At 41.1% G+C, this 21127-nt stretch overlaps 2 protein-coding genes across 10 annotated transcripts in view; both read right to left on the bottom strand.

The window, feature by feature from the left end:
* The window catches only part of NEDD4L (NEDD4 like E3 ubiquitin protein ligase), a 564086-nt gene extending 547721 nt beyond the window's left edge, over positions 1-16365 (bottom strand). The window contains exon 1 of the mRNA XM_075489080.1: positions 16360-16365. The gene's annotated coding sequence lies outside the window, so the exon portion shown is untranslated. The remainder of the gene's footprint in view (positions 1-16359) is intronic.
* WDR7 (WD repeat domain 7) overlaps positions 1-21127 on the bottom strand; it is a 144260-nt gene that overhangs the window by 83289 nt on the left and 39844 nt on the right. For 8 of the 9 annotated variants that reach the window (XR_012773568.1, XR_012773567.1, XM_075489068.1 and 5 more), the window contains 3 exons: positions 16494-16612; positions 14774-14897; positions 7427-7540 (listed from right to left, as the gene is read on the bottom strand). Coding sequence is in view for 7 of the 9 variants with exons in the window: in XM_075489068.1 (XP_075345183.1) it covers positions 7427-7540; positions 14774-14897; positions 16494-16612 (357 nt within the window). In the remaining 2 variants the exon portion in view is untranslated. Of the gene's footprint in view, positions 1-7426; positions 7541-14773; positions 14898-16493; positions 16613-18621; positions 18712-21127 lie in introns of all 9 variants that reach the window. The other variant, XM_075489070.1, reaches the window with a different exon arrangement.

The raw sequence follows: 21127 nt of genomic DNA, 5'->3' as shown, positions 1-21127 counted from the left end.
TCTTTCAAAAGTCGTTGATTAAGGAAAACATCACGCTGAAGTGTTTCTGCCTAACGTCACTGAGAGAAGATGAGCGGCCAGAAGAATACAATTAAGGTATAAATGTGTTCCTACGACAAAGAGAACTAACTTTTCCCAAGTTAATACGATTTCTCAGAGTAACTGCGGCACGAAGGGAGACTGCGCAGCGCTGGAAGACGACATCTGCCACCAAAACAACAAAAGAATTTCAGACAAGAGTCCCAGATCGATTTTGACGAAGTACGGACATATAGTGCACGCAATGACGCCCACTTCCCCCTTTCACACGCCAAGTAAGGTGGGGTAAGGACTGATACTGCTCAGATACACTGTGCGAAGCTTAGCATTAAGCTGTGTACCATCAGATAAGTACACACATCAGAAAATACACAAAACTAAATGAAAAACGTTATCTTTTCAAATACAAAAGAAAGCATTTGTAGATGAATGCATGTTAAAGCCTGCTTCTCGTGCTACACTAAAGAGATCAACATTTAACCCAGTCTTTCTTCAAAACCACGCTGTCTGCAAGTATAGCTTTCATGTAATATACTGATTTCACTCACAATAGATGGGGTAAATATTCTAAAATTTGAGAAGTTACTTGCTCCTGTGATGGTATGGCCTCTAAATTAGTACATCACGGTGTAAATCCATCGGAACAGAGAGAAGGCTAAACTTCATTAACACACCGAAACGGCCCCCTCTAGACACAGCAGCTCTGCCAGGCTCGCGCCCTCAGCCGATCCGCTGCCCCGGTGGGAGGTGGGAAGGGAGGCAGGGCTGCGTCCTGCAGCCCCGGCCGGCCGGCGAGCAGCGCTGACCGTCCCTCTTCAACTGCACGGAACCCGCAGCACCCGCACCCCGAGTTCCGCACGCTCCTGCAGCGGCAGCTCCCGGACACCTTCCTGCCGGCAGACGAGCCGCTGCTGGACGCCGTGAAGCTGGCACGCGTGTCCACCGCCTTCCGTTTTCAGCTCCGTGGCTGAAAGAAAAACTGATGCGGCTTCCCACAGAGGACAAAGGTATTTCACAATGCTGCAACCCACGTTAGCGCTTAAAACCTACGCGTATTGCCTGTTGTTAAGTAAATCATTCTGAAACTTTACTCAAGTTTGCTAGCTTTTTCAGCCAAGGCACTTTTCATGTATTTATTTTTTTTTAATCTATGGTCATTTTAGAAGTGGCAGTTATTTCAAAACCCGTATAAACGTTATAACTAGACAGAAGCTGGCAGCCCGGTTCGTACCTGGCTTGTGGGCAGCCCGTGCCCAGCTCCTGACCCGGCTGAGGACGGGCCCTGCCGCCGCAGCACTTAGCACGGCCCACAACGCCGCACTCTGCGACTGCTCTACGCTTCTCCGTTAATTAGAAGCCACCCCACCAGCCCCCCAAAGAGACCAGTTTTCTTGAATTAGTACTTCCTTAATGAATAGGTGGAGCGCTCTCCCAGCGCTGACAGACGCCATTCAGACAGATGTCGAGCCCATAACCCCTCACAGAGGGCACAGCTCTTAATGGCGCTTGCGGGCCGACAGCTGCCTGACTGGCAGATGCCCGTATCTTTTCAAATACATGCCGCTTTGTTGGAAAACCCCGTGTTTTCACGAGTTGTGTTTCCTTTAAAAAAAAAAAAAACACGAGCAGAATTTTACCCATAATTTCATGCTTCCTTGTAAACAGCTAATTACAAATTGTAGGAACCTAGATTCTCCATTAACTTGGCACACAATTAGACACATTTCTCAAGGTGCTTCAGAATTCCTGTTAGTACACAGGAAAACACCATTAAAAATAAACCTTTACAAGTTAAATAACCTGTGTCTGTGCATTCGCTTTCCATTTTTAATTGTAACAGAAAAGACCAAGTGACAGAGATGAGTCAGCGTCTATTTTCTCTATTTTCTTAATTAGCATCTGAAAGGGACGAAGTTTGCTTTAGATGATAAAACCTCACTTTTCTGGTGTTTTACACAATAGTCAGTGCATGATATGGTAAATGGTTTTCCAATGAGTGATTAAACACAAATTAAAAGCTTCTTTGATCTCTCTATGGTGGGCTCTGGAGATACAAAAATGTATGTGACAGGGTTTGTGGAAGGTGCTCAGGTTCAGTCTAACCTACTCAAAAGAAGCCCAGCAGGAACTTTGTCCGGAGCTGACTCTTCGGGCACCCCCATTGTGCTGAACAGTGGGCCGCTGGCCTGCTTGCTGGGGACGGCAGATGGTTTCATTTGTTGTCTACCTCCACTCCACCCCAAATTTTCGGAGGCAGCCTGGCTGGTAACGGGAGGGACGCAGTGGGCAACGGCACCTGTCGCTCCCGCTTCAAAGACGTCCAGCTCCAGCAGCAAGAAAGAGAACGAAGAGAAACCACCAAGTAGTCCAGAAGCTCAATATATTACTAAAAATTTAACAAAAAAAAAAAAAGCATAGTGTATGACTTAATAGGTGGCTGTCCACAACCTTCAGTTGGCAGTTTGTTGAAATACTTTCTTCTGTTACAGTGTAAGCCTGTGAGTAAAAAATTGTAATAACACACAGAGAAAAATAATGCATCGCCTAGGAACTAATTTAAAAGTCCTTCAAAGAGTTAGATGGTACCAAAATCAGAAAGTCTAGACAGTGCGGGTAAAATAAGAAGCGTTCAAAATATGAGAAAATGCTGGAAGTTAAAAATGTCTGCAAAAGCATTCCCCGTACTGCTGCACTTCAGCAGCCGCGAAGGTGCAGTAACATACGAGTCACAAGAAACACAATCCCTGCCCTTACGCTGCTGAATCTTTAACGCGGGCAAATACTGCCACCGATTAAAGAGCTAGTTTTAAGTTTAGAGTATGCGTTAATCCAGCAAGACTTCTTGCTTCTGACTTTGCCAGTTAAAGGATAGGTATTGCTTAAAAAATACTACTCATTATGCACCAGATTTGTGAATATTGACAGAAGAGATTTCAAGGATTAAATTTTCAAGGTGAAAAAAATTTATCAGTAGCATTCCTAGATTTTCTTTTCCGTAGAAACCTTCGTATGTGCACCACTACTACTGCTGGAACTCTCTCCTACCAGAAATAACAGCGTCTGTACAACGCACGAGTCAGGCCTAAGGCTCTGCTTGACTGAGACTCCGATGGTTACACAGCTAACAAAGAGCATCTTTAAAGCATCTATTGACTGCCTTACCCTGCCACGAGACATTTTCAAACAGATCTTTCTCTCTCTCTGCAAGGGATCACCAAGGGACAAGGAGAAGGCTGACCATTATTTCTTCCCGTCCTGTGCACTAACGTGGCATGGCAGCACGCAGGAGAAAATGGACTGGACCAGTCAGCCTTATCTCTAGCTAAAGTAGCCCATGTCCCCTGTCTCCCAGCTTTTTGGAAGGACAGACCCTTAGGAATAAGTCGCATTTCAATTCAATTCCCCGCTATCCTGATGCAGCACCTGACTAGGCTATATCACAGCGTTTCCCAAAATGATAAATGCTTATGTTGGCTCAAGTAGAACTGAATGAAAATTGTCTCTGCTACTGTTTTTATTTATGGCAATACCAAACCAGAAGAATTGGTCCAGTAACAGTGTATTTAACTTTGTTACCTGCCAGGCCATCTGTTGGAGCCTTGTATTTCACAAGCAAGCCGGCTTAAGCGAGTCGTCAGTGCTACGTTTCTGTTCCTCAGGGCAGCGTTACCTCCCTGGCGCAGGCACGAGAGCAGGCACAGCAGTCTGTGCCTTGAATTTCCCACCCACCAACATTTTATTTTCATATAGCTATTAAAAACAAAGTACAGAAAAACCATGAACTGTTTCCTGTTTAATAGCAGACAGCAGATTTTGTAATCAAACCAATTAGGGGCCAGGAAATCTGTTCCCTGAGGTCGGAACGACATTCCAAGCACATCTAACTCTCTCTCCGCAAGAGCCGTGTGTCTGACATAGAACTCCTCCAAATCTCCCAGAATGAGACCAAACCCTCCGGCAGAACTCCTAGGGCTTGTGCCCGCTTCCACCTCGCACACACGTACGTGGCACCACTGCTTCAAACAGTGGCCAGAGAAAGGTCCAAATGAGTTCCGACATGTACCTTCTTTTCCACCACAGCGCTGCGGCAGCGGTTCGGCCGAGCTCGCTGCTGGGTGAAGCACAGGCCAGTGAAGCGGTCCAGGTGCAGATTTAACAAACACAGAGGTATATTTTTTAAAAACTTGTATCTGCAAACCCGAGGCAGTCTATACTTCTATAGTCTTTGCAGCCGAGGTGGCTGTACATGCCATTCAGAGTTTAGGGGGGGGGGGGGGGGAATGTTTAAAAGTGTGATTGCGATGGAAGAATTCCCTATCATGCAATGCTGAGGTTGGTGGTATTATCTAAGGTAGTGGAACAGAGATTAGAATAAGCTCTTCATGGCAAGAGCCATTTTCATTGCACGTGGCACCATCGGCAACAAGGTCTTAACCGAAACCTGGCGTTCCTATTACAACAAGCAAAACTGACCACCGCCGACAGGACATTCGCCTAAGCCTGGAAATGTCTACAGTTACCCTGGGAATTAGTTAGAACTACATTAATTCTAAACTTGCTAGAACTTTCTGTTGATTGAGAAGAGCAACCCATACAATATGCAGGATATATGTATCACCTGGTGCCCCAGTATGTTATTTATTTCCATTACCAAGGTGATGTTGCGCAGCTCAGAGGCAAACACTTCTGCAGCCTAAAAGTTACTTCCTTGAAGTTCTTCATTTCCAAACCAGCTCCACACAGTAAGCTCGGGGGATTTTTAAAGACAGTCTATTTATGCTGTTCTATCATTTTCTTTGTAAGTAAGTAAATCTGCCAACAGAGGTAGCGACGCCCTACAATGCTGCCTTTTCACAGCCTCGGTGGCAGGTGACCATTTATCCCTGACCTTGTTTTACTACCCCTACAGATGCTGCTGCACTTGTGTTAAAACATACAGACATATGTTATTTGTATTTGTATTTTGTATTTCCAAATATGTAACAGTACTATGGTGTTGGTGTTCTGTTTTGTTTGGTTGGTTGGGTTTTGGTGGTTTGGTTTTGTTTTTTCTTTTTGTTGTTGGTCCCCCTCCCCGAAGTATCTTGCTCTTCCTTTATTTATTAGACAAACATATTTGGATTTCTAAAATAAAACTTAGATGCTCTCTTGGATCCTAAAATTACATTGGAAATACAAAGAGATTACAAATTATAAACTTAATTTTTTTTTTTTTTTAAAAAAAGCCAATTTACCATCAGAATGAATTGCAAAATGTTGACTACTGAAGCCAGTAGATTTTATGTCCAGTTAGGAAAAAATGCTGTTGTCCACCTGTGAATTATTTAAGCAAAACATTAGCTCTACTTTTCGTTATCCAGAAAAGCCTTACAGGCATTAAAGACAGCAATAAATAGTACTACTACTACATCGGAAGACTGTTCTTCCATGCGTTTTCAGTGCATTTGAAGATAGACTCAATTTTCTAAATAACTCCTGCGTGTGTGTTTTTAAATGCTTAAGAGGCACTGCAGCATATTACTGAAGTATTTTCCAGAAACAGGCTTCAGTGCTTTTCAGCCAGCTAAGCTAAAACGTTTTAATCTCTAAAAGGACTGATGTGAAAGTGATCCTTTTAAAAAATTATTTGGATGAATGAAAGCATTTGGTGAATCTCAATTTGAACTGAAAAAAAATCCTGTTGACCACTGCACGCCAGCATTACTTTGTGCAGTCAATCAATAAATATTAGCCTTAGTGGGACCACTATAGAAGGAAGCCACATCATTTTTTTTTAAGATAAGATTAAGTTTAAATTGTCTCAAATCTTTTTTTTTTTTTTGTATTCTACCAACACAAACTAATTGTATTCAATTGTAGACCGAAATTTCGTCTTTACTCAGGATACTTTTTTAAAGCTCAACTGCTTTTAATAACAGAAACACTTGCTCTGTAAATAAAATTGTTACTACCATCAGACTCTAGCAACATAGCAGATAGCTTTCCGAAAGCCTCAAAACTCAGTCTAGCACATTGCAAAAACACACATATAATTTGGAACTTACTCCATTAAAGCATCCCATCTTCAGACTCTTTCCCCGTGAAAAGAACAGACGACACTGAAGGGGCAGAAAGCTGTCCCAGATATGACGCACGCTCGTTTATAATACTGCTATTGCTAAAGCTTCCAGAAAAAGAACCGGGTCTTTTATAACAGATGCGGAGCCAAAGAGACAGTGTATGTTCCTGACGGAAACACCGATCGGATGTATATGCTGGGGAAATCTGTGTTTCAGGGTATGCCGAGCCTGTTCCTTATTTTTATTTTTTCCGAGGGTCCATCCTCTATTCACCGTTGTTTCTTGACAAGTCCTGCATCGTCCCCTAGCTGCTAAAGGCATTCCCAGCACCCTACCTCCCTCTTGGCTATTTCCAGCTAGCCTTTTACCCCAAATCTGTGTTAACGCTTCCTACTCCAGACAGGCTGTTCCTCCCCCAGCAGTAATCCTGGCTCAGGCCCCTTCAACCAGAGACTTGACCCAAAATTAGATCCATCATACTAACTGTGTTCAGGTCAATAGAAATAACTAGTTTTCTTTTAGACTCTCACAAAAATCTATACAAAGCTCAGTCAAGAAAAAAAAAAAAAAAGGTAGCTTTCACGCCCTATAATCCGCAGTATGCTATGCTAAAATACATACAGTAGTCATTCAAATTCCAAGGATATCAATATTGAGCATATTGATATTTTCCTTATGACACTACATAAATAAGCATGAAAAAAGAATCAAAAGATAACTGCTTATAATTAAATGCATATTTTTGTATGGTCTGTCATTTCAGAACATGCCTTGATGGACCAAAAGTCTTGACTTCACCTGCCAGTCTAGAATAAACTAGCGCAACAGTAAAAAGCGATATGAGTATTGTAGAAACAAAATACACTTGAATTTTATGTGCGACAAACTAGAGGTGCTTACTTGTTGAAAAAACTCCATTCAATCAAGCAGACTGACGGTAGCACCCTTACATCAGATCTTTCACCGAGGTAAATAATTTAAGGGATAACTATAAAGGATCATACAAAGCCATTATTCTTCAAGAACTACAAGCTAAACATGTTGGTTGCAGGCAGACTTAAAAGCTCAAAACACATACATTAAAATATAGATAATGATTCAGAAGTAACACAATATTACAGTAGTTACAGTAAGCAGATGTTCAGTTTTTGCCTACAGCTCTTTTTTACTTTTGAATAACTTCGTTTCTAATAGCACACACTTCTTCATAAGCAGCCTTAGTATTTCATTTTCTCATGAAAACTACGCTATTTGGCAGAAAGTGTTCCGTCTCCTCTGCGCAGTACTTGTATGTCAAAACCCAGCATATTCATTGCATTAATGCTCACCTGCCGCGATGTCATCATCGACCAGATCATGCTCTTCTTCCTGAACTTTTGCTTCGGTTCCCAGTGAATCTGGGCTTGCACTACCAGTCTGAATGGCTTCCGTGGTTACTCCAGCTGAAAGAAACAACCCAACACACACAAAAGTCAGCGATTTTGGTAGATAACATCCTTAGATCAGGAAAAACGGAAGTAATTATCTTTTGATATTCTGAACCATGCAACGTAACTCTATGAAACGTAGGTAAAGCAAAGAGCAACTATTTTCTGGTTTCCCTTCGTAATGTATGCAGACTTTTCACAAACCTATCCTTTAAAAATCTCTTCCACACTGTAAATATCTCTTTTGTATTTTCTTCTTTTTCTGCTGTCTTCGAGCATCATTAAAAATATTAGAGACACTTATTACACACTGACAACTTATTTAGCCACAAAATACGGAGTTCCAGCAGAGCTTCTCTTACGTCCCCTCCAATACTTCATCTCTCTCGCCAAAAAAAGTGCAGGTTTTCCGGGCTCCCTTCAGAGTATATTGATTCAGCTGACTCATTCCATGTCATTTGAGTTGGGATGCATCTGTTAGTTGCTATTGGAAATGACATAATGAACACCAAATCGTGCCACGTAACACCACGTGATTAAAGTTGTAATTCACCGGTTTATACTCTGCCCAGTTATAATCTTTAATTATTCCCTATACGGGCTTTACCACCATTCAATCCAGGCATTATCAAAAGAAGCGTTTTGCTAAGCCTCACAAATAGTCTTCCCAAAGAGCTTTAGGAAAGCTAAGCAGCAGACTGAAGGGATGCCCTGATAAGCTTGCTTTCCTCCCAATACATCCTCTATGTCAGCTTATGCTATCAAAAATCTTATTATACGAAGAGATTGCTGCTTTACTGATTGTGGCATTCGGTCTGCAATCCACAGGGGCATTAAGCCCCCATTAAAAAAAGGACCCCAGCCCTTTGTCAGCACCAACCAAATTTCCACAAGAAATGGTCTCCGTAAATGACCCTGCCTCGCGGAAGGCAGGCAGCTCTCGCTGACCCACACAAGCACCAGCAACACTTGGCACCGGGCGCGGAGAGCTACCCACTGTGCCCGCCGCTGCTCCTCTTCTGCTTTTAGATCGTCTTCAGGAGACCATTAGCGGGCATTACTTCAGTTCTCCGTAGTTTTCATGTAACAACTTCCTGGTCTTCTCCAAACATATGAATGTGATTGATACATGAAAAGATGACGGTATCGTAATAGATCACAAGGGGGGAATCTGTCAGCTGTGTACAGCAAGGTTTGTGAATCCACACCTGAAAGCCATGTAACTCTGGGTCATCTTTAAACCGGTTCAGGAACATCAACCTTCTCATGAGTATTCCAGATTTTACTTTTTTTAGTACTGTTTTTAAATACTAAATATTCACAGCAAAGTAATTACTTATACCTTGTGTTAACAGAGTGGTTGTCTGACAGCAATTTCTAACCTTATTCTGACATAACCTCTTTATAAAGAAACTAGTACCTTTTAGGAACTTTCTGAACATCCTTCTTGTTGTGTCAACACCCTTAAAAACCAGTGATAACAAATATACAACCAGACTGGAACGCGCTGCCCAATCAATAGCATATCACTTCATTAAGCACGCTGGCGTGACTGCACAGAGATCCCGGGCAGTTACAAACGGCACGTGCACCTTCTTCAGGACGCTTAAAAATGGGGAGTTCACCGTCCCGGTGCAGCTGTGGCAGCCCGCGGGCTTCACTCCGTCGGGCCTTCACCAGCTTCCACGGACACCAGGATTCCGGCACCACGTCGCCAAAATACTTTTTGATCTTCACCTTCAAGCACCAACTACTTTCTAACACCACTATTTATTTGTGTATACCCACTGGAATTGGCCAGCGTGTTGATGGGGAGAGAGGAGGTTATTTTTTAAGCACTGCTTTACATTTTGCATTGCAGTTAGTACAAGAAGCTGCTAATCTCTGCGGGCATAGCAAGCATCTAGCTGTTCCCTAAATATCACTTCCGTAGTCTAAAATTCTTTGATTTCTTTCCGCACCCAGAGAAGGGTGAAGAGTTTGCATGCCTTTTGAAACCTGCAGTATGAAGGCTCTGACCGTTGAGCTTTCATCTCAGAGGGAGTATTTTCTGTGGTTGAACACCCAAGCCTGTAGACGCCAAAGGTCAAGGTAGGTTTAGGCTGGGCCAAAATTCAAAGCCTTTGATTTACTTAGTTATTACCTCACCTCTTTCCCTGCTTTCTAGCCCTGAGTTGCTGAAAAGAGGCTGATTTTTCCGTATTAGATGTGCTACACCTTTCTAAAGAGCTTAGCGAGACCAGTTATAACGCAATGGAAGGAAGGAAGTGCCTTTGCATGAGTTGATACTCAGTACAGTGTATAAAAAAAAAATTAGAAAAATTTATTACAATTTTATACAATTAAAATAAAAATATAAGTAAAAATCTATTTAATCAGAACGATTAAACATTTCCCAAAAAACATTGAATGGATAAAGCCAAAAGAGGAGAAAAATAGCCATCACGCAAATATGTCAGGCAATACATTATCATTCCTCTCAATGAAAATCCAGTAAGAAGGAACATGTATTCCTGGACACAAGTCTTTTCTACATAATTCACAAAAAATGTCTTAGAAACACATTTTAGAAGTGAAAAGATCATAAAACCCAGAATGTATTAGAAATAATCCAGTCGACATACCAGAAAATATTGGAAAATTAAGATATACTTGTACTAGAAACTTACGCCATTATTACAATTTACTATTTACTGCAGCATGATAAATTCATTATTCGTTTAATACATTAAGATGTCGCAGCACAAAATTATTTGCCTTATTTCTTTGTGCTCTTTTAAGTCAAACCTTGCACGAGTAAGATGACCAACCGCATATATAAACAGCAAAGTCTTTGGGGTCCAATCAAACTATCCTTACTCAATGAAAACTCCCGTTTAAATCGATGGAAGTTTAATTAAGTTTTACTCAATTAACCTGGCTTTAAATAAAACTTTCTAACAGAAATATAAGCCTACCAGAAAGACATTTATGAAAACTGACAACGGCATATTCGTTATTATAGACTTTTCATATTTATTTTGCTTTCCAGTGATACCATGGGTTATTATTTGAAGCAGTTTAGAGACACACACCATTTAAGGACATCTGTTTAAATTTCTTTAATTTTGTACTGCCACATGTAAGATTTTCACTTAAAAAAACAGTAATTTGATACAAACATTTACCTGAATGAACTGGATTTTAGCAATAGGGGAAGCCAGCGAAATGTCTACACTTAATTTCTGGGCAGAATGTATTGAAAACAGATTTCTGCAGAGACTGACCAGCACTGCCCGCACCCCGGCAGCCCGTGACAGGCAGCCTGCCTGCCTCGCATTAATTCACTTCACACCGCTCCGATCGATGCCGGGCAGCTCCCAGCTGCCCCGCGCGCTGCCTGTCTGCCGGCTCCATCCGCATCCACACGCACACAAAGGCCGGGGCAAGATAACCTTTTGCTTTCCATTAAAGCCATAGTAGCCGCTTTTCTATCTGCGGCAACATCACATATTTAAAAATATATCTGTCCCTCCAGGACTTGGCGGACAGACCCACCGCCAAGCGCTTGCAGGTGTCCCACTGCACAGAGCCCCGAAACGATGGCTTCAGCGTTTTAAGAAAATGTTACACTGGCCAAGGTAAAATAGCTAAGTAAAAGAAACAAAATAAAAACATCATATTCAGCAACAGAATCCCTTTAAAAGGAGAATTTAGCTTGCAGAATCCGTTTGACACTGAAGATAGCCTTTGCTCTTACAAATAAGCAGGTAGAAAACGGCAGTAGGGTTTTTCCCTTTCTGAGCTTCCCCTGAAACCACGTCCTGGTGGCAAACGCCCCCCGGGCTACGGAGCGTTTCCGAAACAATCGTACGCTGTGAAAACGAGGAGCAGGCAAGGCATGGCAAATATTTACAGTCGCATGACATAATCTTAGTAGATACAAGATGAAGCTTTGAAAGCTTAACTGTTTTCCTCCTGTGGGAGCCTGAAAATACCAACACCTGCAACATCTCTCCTAGGTTTAATTCATAGCATCACTTATACATCCATTCCCATTTGATGTGGGGTCAACAAGCCGACATGCCAATTTTGGATTTGAAGGCCCAAATAAAACAAAGATTTATTGTTCCCCCTGCGAGGCGTTGTGAAACGAAGCCTAATGCGTCCGCACATCTGAACCGCCGAGCGTGCGATGCGGACGCGGTGCAGGCAGCTGTAAGCGAGCAGCTCGGAGCAGCGGCAGCGTAACCGGGCCCATTCGAGGCGCTCCCCGCAGCGCAAGCTGCTGGCAGACCCACAAAAGAGATAAGATGATCTGCTTGACTTTCTCCCTGCTCCTCCACCCCACCATCTACCGGGGACAATAATCTCTCTCGCATCAGTTAAAAGATTATTAAAAGATAACCCTGTGCAAGTTTGCCTGTCTTTCAAGTCTCCTGCACACATTTTATCAAAACACTGGGAGCCATGCCAGCCGTTTGATCCGTACGAGTAAGGTCACGTCCCAGAACTGCTACTGCATCTGAGCACCGAATATACAAACGGGGAAAGATTTCATCTGTTTGCTAGTACCACACGTTTGATTCCTTCAAGAGCCAATTAAATGCCTATGACAAAGTATCTTATATCAGCAGCAAGCTTCTATTAGCAATTACCGCTTGTTTTAATTAAAACAAACCTGTTAATGTGCAAGAAAAGCTCTGTTTCTACATCATGCACGTAAGAACTATTGCAAAGTAATAACACATGCTGGACACAAAAATATGCTGATAATAATTTATGCCCTGTATCAAGAGGCAAAAGTGGGAGAAGTGGAGGATGAACGAATCAAAGCAGTATTTCTTTATCTTTCATATTTCTTCTCCTTACCTTCCTAGCATCTACTTTACCTTCTACTTTCTACCTTTCTACCTTCTACTTCTCAGAAGTCCATTGCATCCATTTTGGCTGTCCTAAGTAATTCTTAGCCCCTTCAATTCCTCCCCAGACCTTTAAAAAACATGTCATTTTTTAATCATGTCTTACGATGTAACTAATATATACACTTTGCTCTTTACCCACAACAGCAACGTTTGTAGTTCCTTATTTTGCTTCTCCTTTCTGATATCATAATTATTACTCTTCTTCGGAGCGTCAGCATCTTTGAGTACGTTCATACAGACAGTAACACTATTAAATGCCTTCTCAGCCCTGTCATTCAGGAGAACCACAAACTCTGTAACCTTAATTCACATATTTTTCAACACTGTTAATATAAAACAATTAATTCCAATTTGCTAGTCATGCCCTGTTTGAAAGGTTTTCAGTATCAGTGCTTTCACAATATTGAACATTTACATTCAACTCATTCATTCAGCCACGCTCAGCTGATTTCTCTATTTTATATTTTCTTCCTGTGTTTTAAAACTTCCTTGTTCCGATACATAAGCACATCCTAATTCAGTGTTAAAACAAATGCTATGCTTTGATTGATTTGCTAATGACTAACACAAAGGCCAAAATACTGCTGTATGCATACTTGAATTGAATGCGTACAAAATACTCAAGTTTTGTCCCTGACTTGAGGGGACAAAATGCAGGGACTTGAGTCCCTGACTGTTACTATAAAACTGCATGCCATGCTTCTAACCGGAGCACAAACATAAGCACAAGAGGCAGAACAAAATGTTGTGCTTCCAACTGATGCACATGTAAACCAGAACTGCATACTCGTCTCTAAAACTTTCAAATGTAATTGTTTAAGTAATGAGTACCACCAGAAATTGCAAATTACTGAAACTAATACGAATTACTGGTTGTTTTCAGGTATGTTCAGAAGAAGTTCCTTTTTTGGAAACAGTCAACTGGCTAACGCAGGCACTACAGAGTGGTTTATACACACTTCAGCAGAATTATGTCCATAACCTTGCACCCAACAAGGTCATTCAGCATCACTCCAGAGAAAAGAAATTAGTAACCATCACCAGTTGCTATAGCAGCTACTCCTGAGAGTAAAGGGCAACTATAGCTGTATACTACACAGTACAACCGACCTCAGAAGATGATAAATTAAAAAAACCATCCTAATATACAAAATGGCACAAATATCTATCAATATGAATCAAGGCTCTTTGACATGTATATACAACACACTTTCCCTTATTCTTCACCGCTTGGCTGCACATCTAACCGTGCAACACCACCCCTGTCATAAGGCAAAATGGCTAAAGGCTGTAATTAACAACAGCTTAGTCTTACCAACAAATTCTCGACATCACCTTAAAGTACTGTGTTCCATGTAATTTATGCATTCAATTCCGATTTAATAAGATTATTACACATCTCTCAAAAATCAATCGGTATTTAATAGAGATCTTTCTCCGAATAGAAACTACATTCTTCAGTGGAAAAGGAATCTCATTTTAAGAAAAATGAGCACCTACAACTTAAAAGCAAATGTTCTCATTCATGAAAATATAACCTTTTACTGGTTTGTTATATAATGCAGATGCGTTTGGACATTATTCTATAAAGGCAAGTTTCTAGATGGATAATTGAATGGAGTATCTCATGGTGCTGACAGATCTTCCAAGAATATACTCTTAAGAGTCCGTACAACCTCTGCTTTAATAACAATGAATAAAATGAAAATATCTATTTTGGAGAAAAATACAACAGATTAAATAGTGGTCAGTAGCCATGTAGCTTATTTGGAGAATAATCTTTACCCAGCATCTCCTTGCAGCACTCGGTAAGCAGTGGCTTTGAACACCCGACTGGGCAGGCGCTGCATCAAACGTTTAACAGGGACTGATGGATATATACTGCACGACCCTGCATTAGCTCCTTTCAGAGTCCTTTGGTACTCTTGGGATGCCAAAGGATCCCTTTATAACAATTTCTATAATCTAATTATACCGTCTTTGAAAAGGAATGTCAGTGTTTTACCACCAGTACCTTGTAATTTCATCAGCCCTTTCATAGCAGGTTTCTTCCCTGAAACCTCTAAACTACAGCCTAGCCCCTCAACAGCAGGGACAGCCTTTGCAAAAGACACTCCGATCCCAATGACAGGTACTGAAGCGTTCCATTTACCTCATCAACGCTAGTGACCTTAAGTGATTTCATGAGTGTGAAGTGATTTTGAAAATTTCAATAAACTTTTCTATATAACCCTAGATTTTTCCCCTAGATTGGCAGTACTGTTCGTGATTTTGTGTATAAAATGCCTTTATTCCTTTTATCTAGCAACCAAGTTATTTTCAGGTTTAACACAGCATTACTTACGTGATATAACGCTGTCAATGTACTGTGGTAAATAAGGAGCCCATGCATCAATAGTTTCTTTCCGACCTGCCTGCTCGATTCTTCTGAGTTCTGCTAGCAACAAGGCCTGGGCAGCTTCTCTTACCTGTAAAGCCAAGAGGAACGTCATACAAACTCAAATATCAAATATTTATCAGTATGCTTTCAGTACAATTTAGCAAGACCAAAAGAAAAAACTTCTCCAGAAAACTAAACTAAGCTTTTAGAAGACCTTCATTTTTTCCCACCCCTCTCCACCTTAAACACAGAAGCAGAATAACCATGAACAGGACATGCCCCAACTATGACTACTCCCAACAGGACACAGCAAAGACGTGCAGCCCCATGAGAAAACTAGGGGATGAACGTCACAACTCGGTCCCCGGCACGAGTGCAGTGCATAAACCCAATAGCTGCCCCCCCTCCTCCCAGCCTCCACGGACCGTCGGGCAGCGAGACCGACCAAGGCCATCTCCCATCCTGTAAAGCAAACGGCAAGACAGGTTTCTCACTGAAGGAAACAAGGCTGAACCTTATGTTTGCGCTGATGCATTGAAAGGCCACCAAAATTCTAGTTTTCTAGAAGCAACTTGTGATCACCCTTCTCTACAGCATTTCCAAAGTTGGGTCCAAAATTCCAAATGTGCAATGAATGAAGTTTTCTAAATGTCATGAATATTACAATATAAAAGCAAAACAAAAAAAATCTTAAAAATATTTTTTCAGATGGTATTTACTCATTTACTACCTAGTATGGAAGACTGAACAATGAAAGCAGAGGAAAATATACATAAAAAGGTTTCCCAAAGTTTAAAAAAAATCTGGGGTTTTACACCAACAAATACAAAATACTGTCTTGTACTATTTGTCCCCCATTAATATCACTTGTTCCATCTGAGGAGTTTGTAAACACACATTCATAAATACACACATTATTTTTGGTCTAAAAGTTTTAACGCCCAAGGAAGTTAAATGATTTGATCAAGGTAAAATAAAAAAGTGTGGACAACAAACGGACTATAAGCATGCTACCCTGCCACCTAAGGATACCCAGTAACTGGACTTCTGTTGCTTACAAATTTTAATGAGTTTCAAAGTAATTACCCTCCCAGGAAACCATCTCACAGGATATCCTAGCTAGCAAAAGAACAGGCAATCAGGTAGCGAAAAACAGGTTCCCGATGAAGTTACAGGACCGCTGAGGACCTACAGCCCAGCTCCGTTACTCCCTTCCCACTCGGCAAGCTGCCCAGTCAGCACATTTGTTGCCACAACAGCACAGGTGTAGTGGGAAGGCCCACTAGTCATTTATCAAACCACTTACTGGCTACTGTACATACGCTCCAAAAAATAAAGGGACTCAGCAGTCTCCTGAAAAATATAGCGTATTTTTTAAAATCCTAATAAGATTCTTAATGGAATCATGGAAGTCTTTAATCCAATAATTTCTTTAAAAAAATATGTATGGCATCCAGAAGGTAAAAAAAAAAATAAAATATATATATATATTTAGACATGATAACTTTTTCACCATTTTGACAGGTTAACTGGAAACTTAACTTAATAAATCTGAAATAAAAACTGCAGGAACTTGTGTCAGAAAAAGGTTTTGGTTTCTTTTTAATACTAAGGGAAAACATGATCAGTAAAAGACAACATAAACCCCCAAAACCTAGCAGGACAAAATTACTACTGAAATCACCTCCAGGCATCGATCCTGCCACCTGCGAGCCAGCATCTCCAGAAGAGGAGGTCTGAATTTATCCAGTCCCAACAGGTCGGGGAGCATTACACAGTGCATAGCAGCAAGCTGGCTCCAGCCTGTTAAAACACATCACAACAGGAGAATACACATCATAAACACTGAAGCAATTTTAAGTTCAAAATGCCATCAAGTAAGTTTACATTGGCCACTGGCCTGGTACGCAGTGGGTCTGCAGGAGAAGGTGGGAGAAAGAGGGAGAGAAAAAAAAAAATAGAACCAATTTTGCAGCAGAACAACAGAATTGTGTCTTCTGCCGTGGGCACCCGGGGCTCCTGGCATCTTTAGCGACGCCAGCTGCCCTCAGGGCAGGCTGTACAGTGCCTGCGCGTTCTGCATCGGACAGGAATGAGCTCTTCCAGGCGTCAATCACGCCTCGAACTAGCTGGTCAGATCTCAAACACGTGCAAGGGTCAAATGAGACGTCAGCAGAAGACTGCCTCAAATCAGTCCTGATTAAACACAAACACCCCTCTTCCTCCCCAGTCCCTCTCAAAGAGGCTTCAGTATCTAGTCGCATGCTTGGATTTTAAATTTGCAGCCTTAAGAATATACTCAACATACGAACTAAATACAAAAAGTCCCCAAAAGTATTACGGCCCATTTTTTTCAGAAGCATAAGCCATGGTTCTGGGTTCAAGATTTAGATGCCCTGTTCAAACCATAATTAGCATTACTTATCATGATATTTCATGTCTTACATGCAAGTGGGATATAATTCAATTACAGAAAACTTAGCATATGAATTAGCACTAGACAGACGACATAGAATTTTCTGTCCCATTTTAAAAGGTATGCAAATACGTGCAAGTGCATCTTTGTCTGCTATCCTTACCTTTCCGTCTAAATCTTATTTCAACATGCTTACTTCAGGTGCATTCATACTACAAGCCGGCAATATTGTGTAGTTAAAACCAGTAAAGACAAGCATATCAAGCTCAAACAACACAGCTTATAAAAATGTATGTAAAGTACTCTAGGCAAAAGAATTTTTAGTATTCTGCTCTACCTTGACTTGAGAAACTGGACAAATACTTCAGGTGAGCATATAGATCTATATTTTTAAGTTGTCAGCAAGACTGAGCATAAAAATCTAAATATTTTAACTAATAAAGCTCTTCATGGTGCTACAAGAAAAGAAATCATTATGTCAATTTTCCTTGAAAAAAAATGGATTAAAAAGAGGAATTTCCAATTTAAGAGAGTGCTGTTTCTACTACTTGAGATGCAAGAAAGCAGGAATTTATAGCTTAGCAATAAGGGCATAAAAATTCTGATTTAAAGCAACTTGCCTACAGGGATACAAGGGGGTTTTGGTCGGTTGGTTGGGTTTTGTGCTAATCTTTTTGGCAGGCAGACATTCTTCATAATGGGGATAAATATTTATTAGAAAAAAAATCATCCCCAACACAAACCCCAAGTGGTTTAAAGAAACACTAGGTTTTCCTAAGCGCCAAAAATAAAATGGAAATGACATGAAACCGATTTTGTTCGTTCCGTTTCAAAAGGAGCATTACATTTTTGGTCTTTCAAGGTGTCCTGCGGACTACAGAGCGCAGGTGCTCATTCATGACCGGAGGGGAAGGCCAGGGCAATGACCGTGCTCAGCCCAGAGGGTCCCCTCGGGGCTCCGGCTGGGCTGACCCTCCGAACCGAGACGCGGCACTCGCACCCGCGGCGGAGAGACGGACACGGCGCCCGCGTGGAACACGCCACGCCTGCTGCAGCTTCTCCCCGCAGATACCACCCATGGGTAAAGGCACGGGCCTTCTCCCCACTTCACAAGGGCTGGGATTTTTTGTCACAAGACAACAGCAAACCTGAACAAGATCCAAAATAGCATCTTGATGCACTAGTTGAGAACGGAATTACAGACAGTCCGAGGCACAAACTGGATCTGCTCGCCCTCTACCAGTGTTAGTGGCAAAGCATACAAAAATAAACTCATTGCCTCTTTCTTGCAATGAAAAATTCCTACATAGATCAAATTAAAGTCATGTCATAACAATGATAAGGGACATTAGTTGAAAGTAAAAGACAAATAGATAGAAAAGTGAGGAAAGAATACCTTCATTGACTAAGAAACAGGTATGTAAAGTAGGAGCAGTGTCAGAGCCAGAGTGACCAGCTTCAGTGCCAGAAGAAACAGCAGGAGCAACTTGCAGAGGAAAGAAGAAGAAATAAAGAGAAAAAAATAGGAAAGTGAGGATAGCAGCTTCTGAAAAACAGATTCGTATCACTGAAGAATGAAAAACAAAAAACTGGAGGAAACTGTGATAGTATTAAACTTAAAAAAATTCTAGGTTTTACAAGAAGTGCAATGCCAGCGAGAGGAAGACATGCAACTGCAGAGAAACACAGATACACTAACAGAAACTGGCACGTTTTGAAAAGACAAAAGTACCTGTAAATAAAGCGATTACAAATGTGTCTTCAGATTGCTAGATTTGGTTTGACAGCATGGTTGAGTATGAATTTTACAAAGAGGAGTTTCACTGCTGCTTCTTGTGCTTCTCCCATATTTAGACAGATTTAGAATTTGCACTGCTCATTAAAAACCCTAGAAATAACCCCTTCTAAAGCTGGGCTGCCCCATCTGTCACTCTTAAATGTCACAGAATGTATCACTCATGGTTAGTTTTAATATAGGTTCATTTTAAATGTGTCTCCATTCAAATAATTTTAAGCCTATACCAAAGAGAGGCCTAAGTATCTAAAGCAGAAGCATACAAAGCGGACAGCGTAAGGCTACAGGCAAGCAGCTACCAAAGAGCACAGTTCAAGCGTGTTACTCAAAACCGTCTCCGTGCCATTTATTTTGTAAACTGCATCATTTCTTGGTGCGACTGTAATTTAAAAGCAGTTCTAAACTGCTTTTACTTCCACTAATGCCTCATGACTTCATATTATCACATGAAAAGATGCGCAGACCTTATGGCATACACATGCTACAACCCGAGGTCAACGTGGAGATTTAGAGGTCACTATTTGACACTTCCTTCCTATAGAGAAATTACCATATGTCATGCACAAGCATCTTCAAATTAATCCCCCTCTCTTATTCCGTTGCAGAATGACAATGGGTTCAGGCTCCTGAACCGATTAAGCATTGTCTTCTGAATGGTCTGTTTGCTTTTCATGCAGTGAACTTCTTTTGTCGCTGTGGGACATCTGCATCAAAACTGCTTTTCCCGTACTTTCCACACAAATGCATCACGATGGCACGTGTACAGCGACAGGGCGACTAGCGTAAATCACTGCGTAACAGCAAAACCCAGGTTCAGCAGATGTATACAAGAAGCTACTTATTTTATGAAAAAGATTGTTTGTAAAAACACAAACCCACCCCATACCGAAACTGAAGTCTTACTCTGAAGTTTCCTTTTTTGCCTCGTTTTGTGGTAGTTGCCAGCTCTCTTCCAAGGTCAGTCATTACAGCCACCGCTGCAACGGAGGCAGCTGGCCCAGTCGCCGAGTAGCACAGAGCTGTGCTCATCTCGGGACAAATTCAGGTCAAGTTGACGGAGATCAAGTATGTCATAAAATGCATTAATTGTATCTCCAATTGATTTTTAAGAGCAATAGCACTAGAAATTTATGAGTAGCAAGACACTGCAAGTAGTGTTGTGCACAATGGGATGTAAGGGTAAGACACTGAGGAAACTTCTGACCTAAGGGTACCGCTTGAAACAAAGCCATCTTCCCCCAAGAGCATGCAAGGCGTGCCCCCAGACATACAAAAAGATGACAGTTTAGGAACAGGAGTATTTTTCTATATTTTTGACAGCACACAGAATTTCCTTTTTATCAATTGTTTCTCATGAAGTTCTAAGTATTTCCATTGGGTAACTGAAGTATGTCTATTCCCAAAATTAGCAACGCTATTTCAAAGAAAAATTACGTAGTTGTCATTCGGGAAAGTAGAACCGTCATGGAATTGTATCATTAAAAACAAAACACAGACCCTCTCTGTGATGACTGTTTTTTCTTGCATTGAGTTTGCCATATAGACACCATCTCTGAGCAATCCTGACCTTTCAAATAATTATCTTTCAAAGAGGAAAAGTAAATGGCTGTAAAAAAACCAAACCAAAACACAAAAAAACCTGCAAAGAAACAACAACAAAACCAAAAAAGCCCCACACGTTGAGACGAGAGCCCTGATCTTGTTTTTTTATTTCTGCTTGTTGTTATTGACTGCTACTTCTCTACTTATGTAGCACCCTTGATCTTGAAAAAACAGCTTGACACATACCACTCCTGAAGCTGATTTTCCTTTCCAACCAAAAACCACAGTAAATTAATATTGATATTTAGGAAAAGAATAAATACACACAAATGTTGCTGATGGGCAAGTTTCCTCCTCAGATGTAAACATCCCTCTTTTTTGCAGGTGAGTGAAGCAAAAAAAAAAAAAAAAAACCAAACAAAAAAACCCACACAACTGACATAAGTTACCAGTTGTGCTTACTAGCTCTCTAATACAAGAGCAGTTCCACAGTTCAAAGATATATTTAAAGATGTACATGTTTGTGGTAAAGATTGTAGATTATTGTGGTAAATACCACAATGAC

The sequence above is a fragment of the Mycteria americana genome (assembly GCF_035582795.1).
Source record: "Mycteria americana isolate JAX WOST 10 ecotype Jacksonville Zoo and Gardens chromosome Z unlocalized genomic scaffold, USCA_MyAme_1.0 Scaffold_30, whole genome shotgun sequence".
NCBI lineage: Eukaryota > Metazoa > Chordata > Aves > Ciconiiformes > Ciconiidae > Mycteria > Mycteria americana.
The sequence above is the reverse complement of the archived record's forward strand: the minus strand, read 5'-3'. Positions and strand labels throughout refer to the sequence as shown.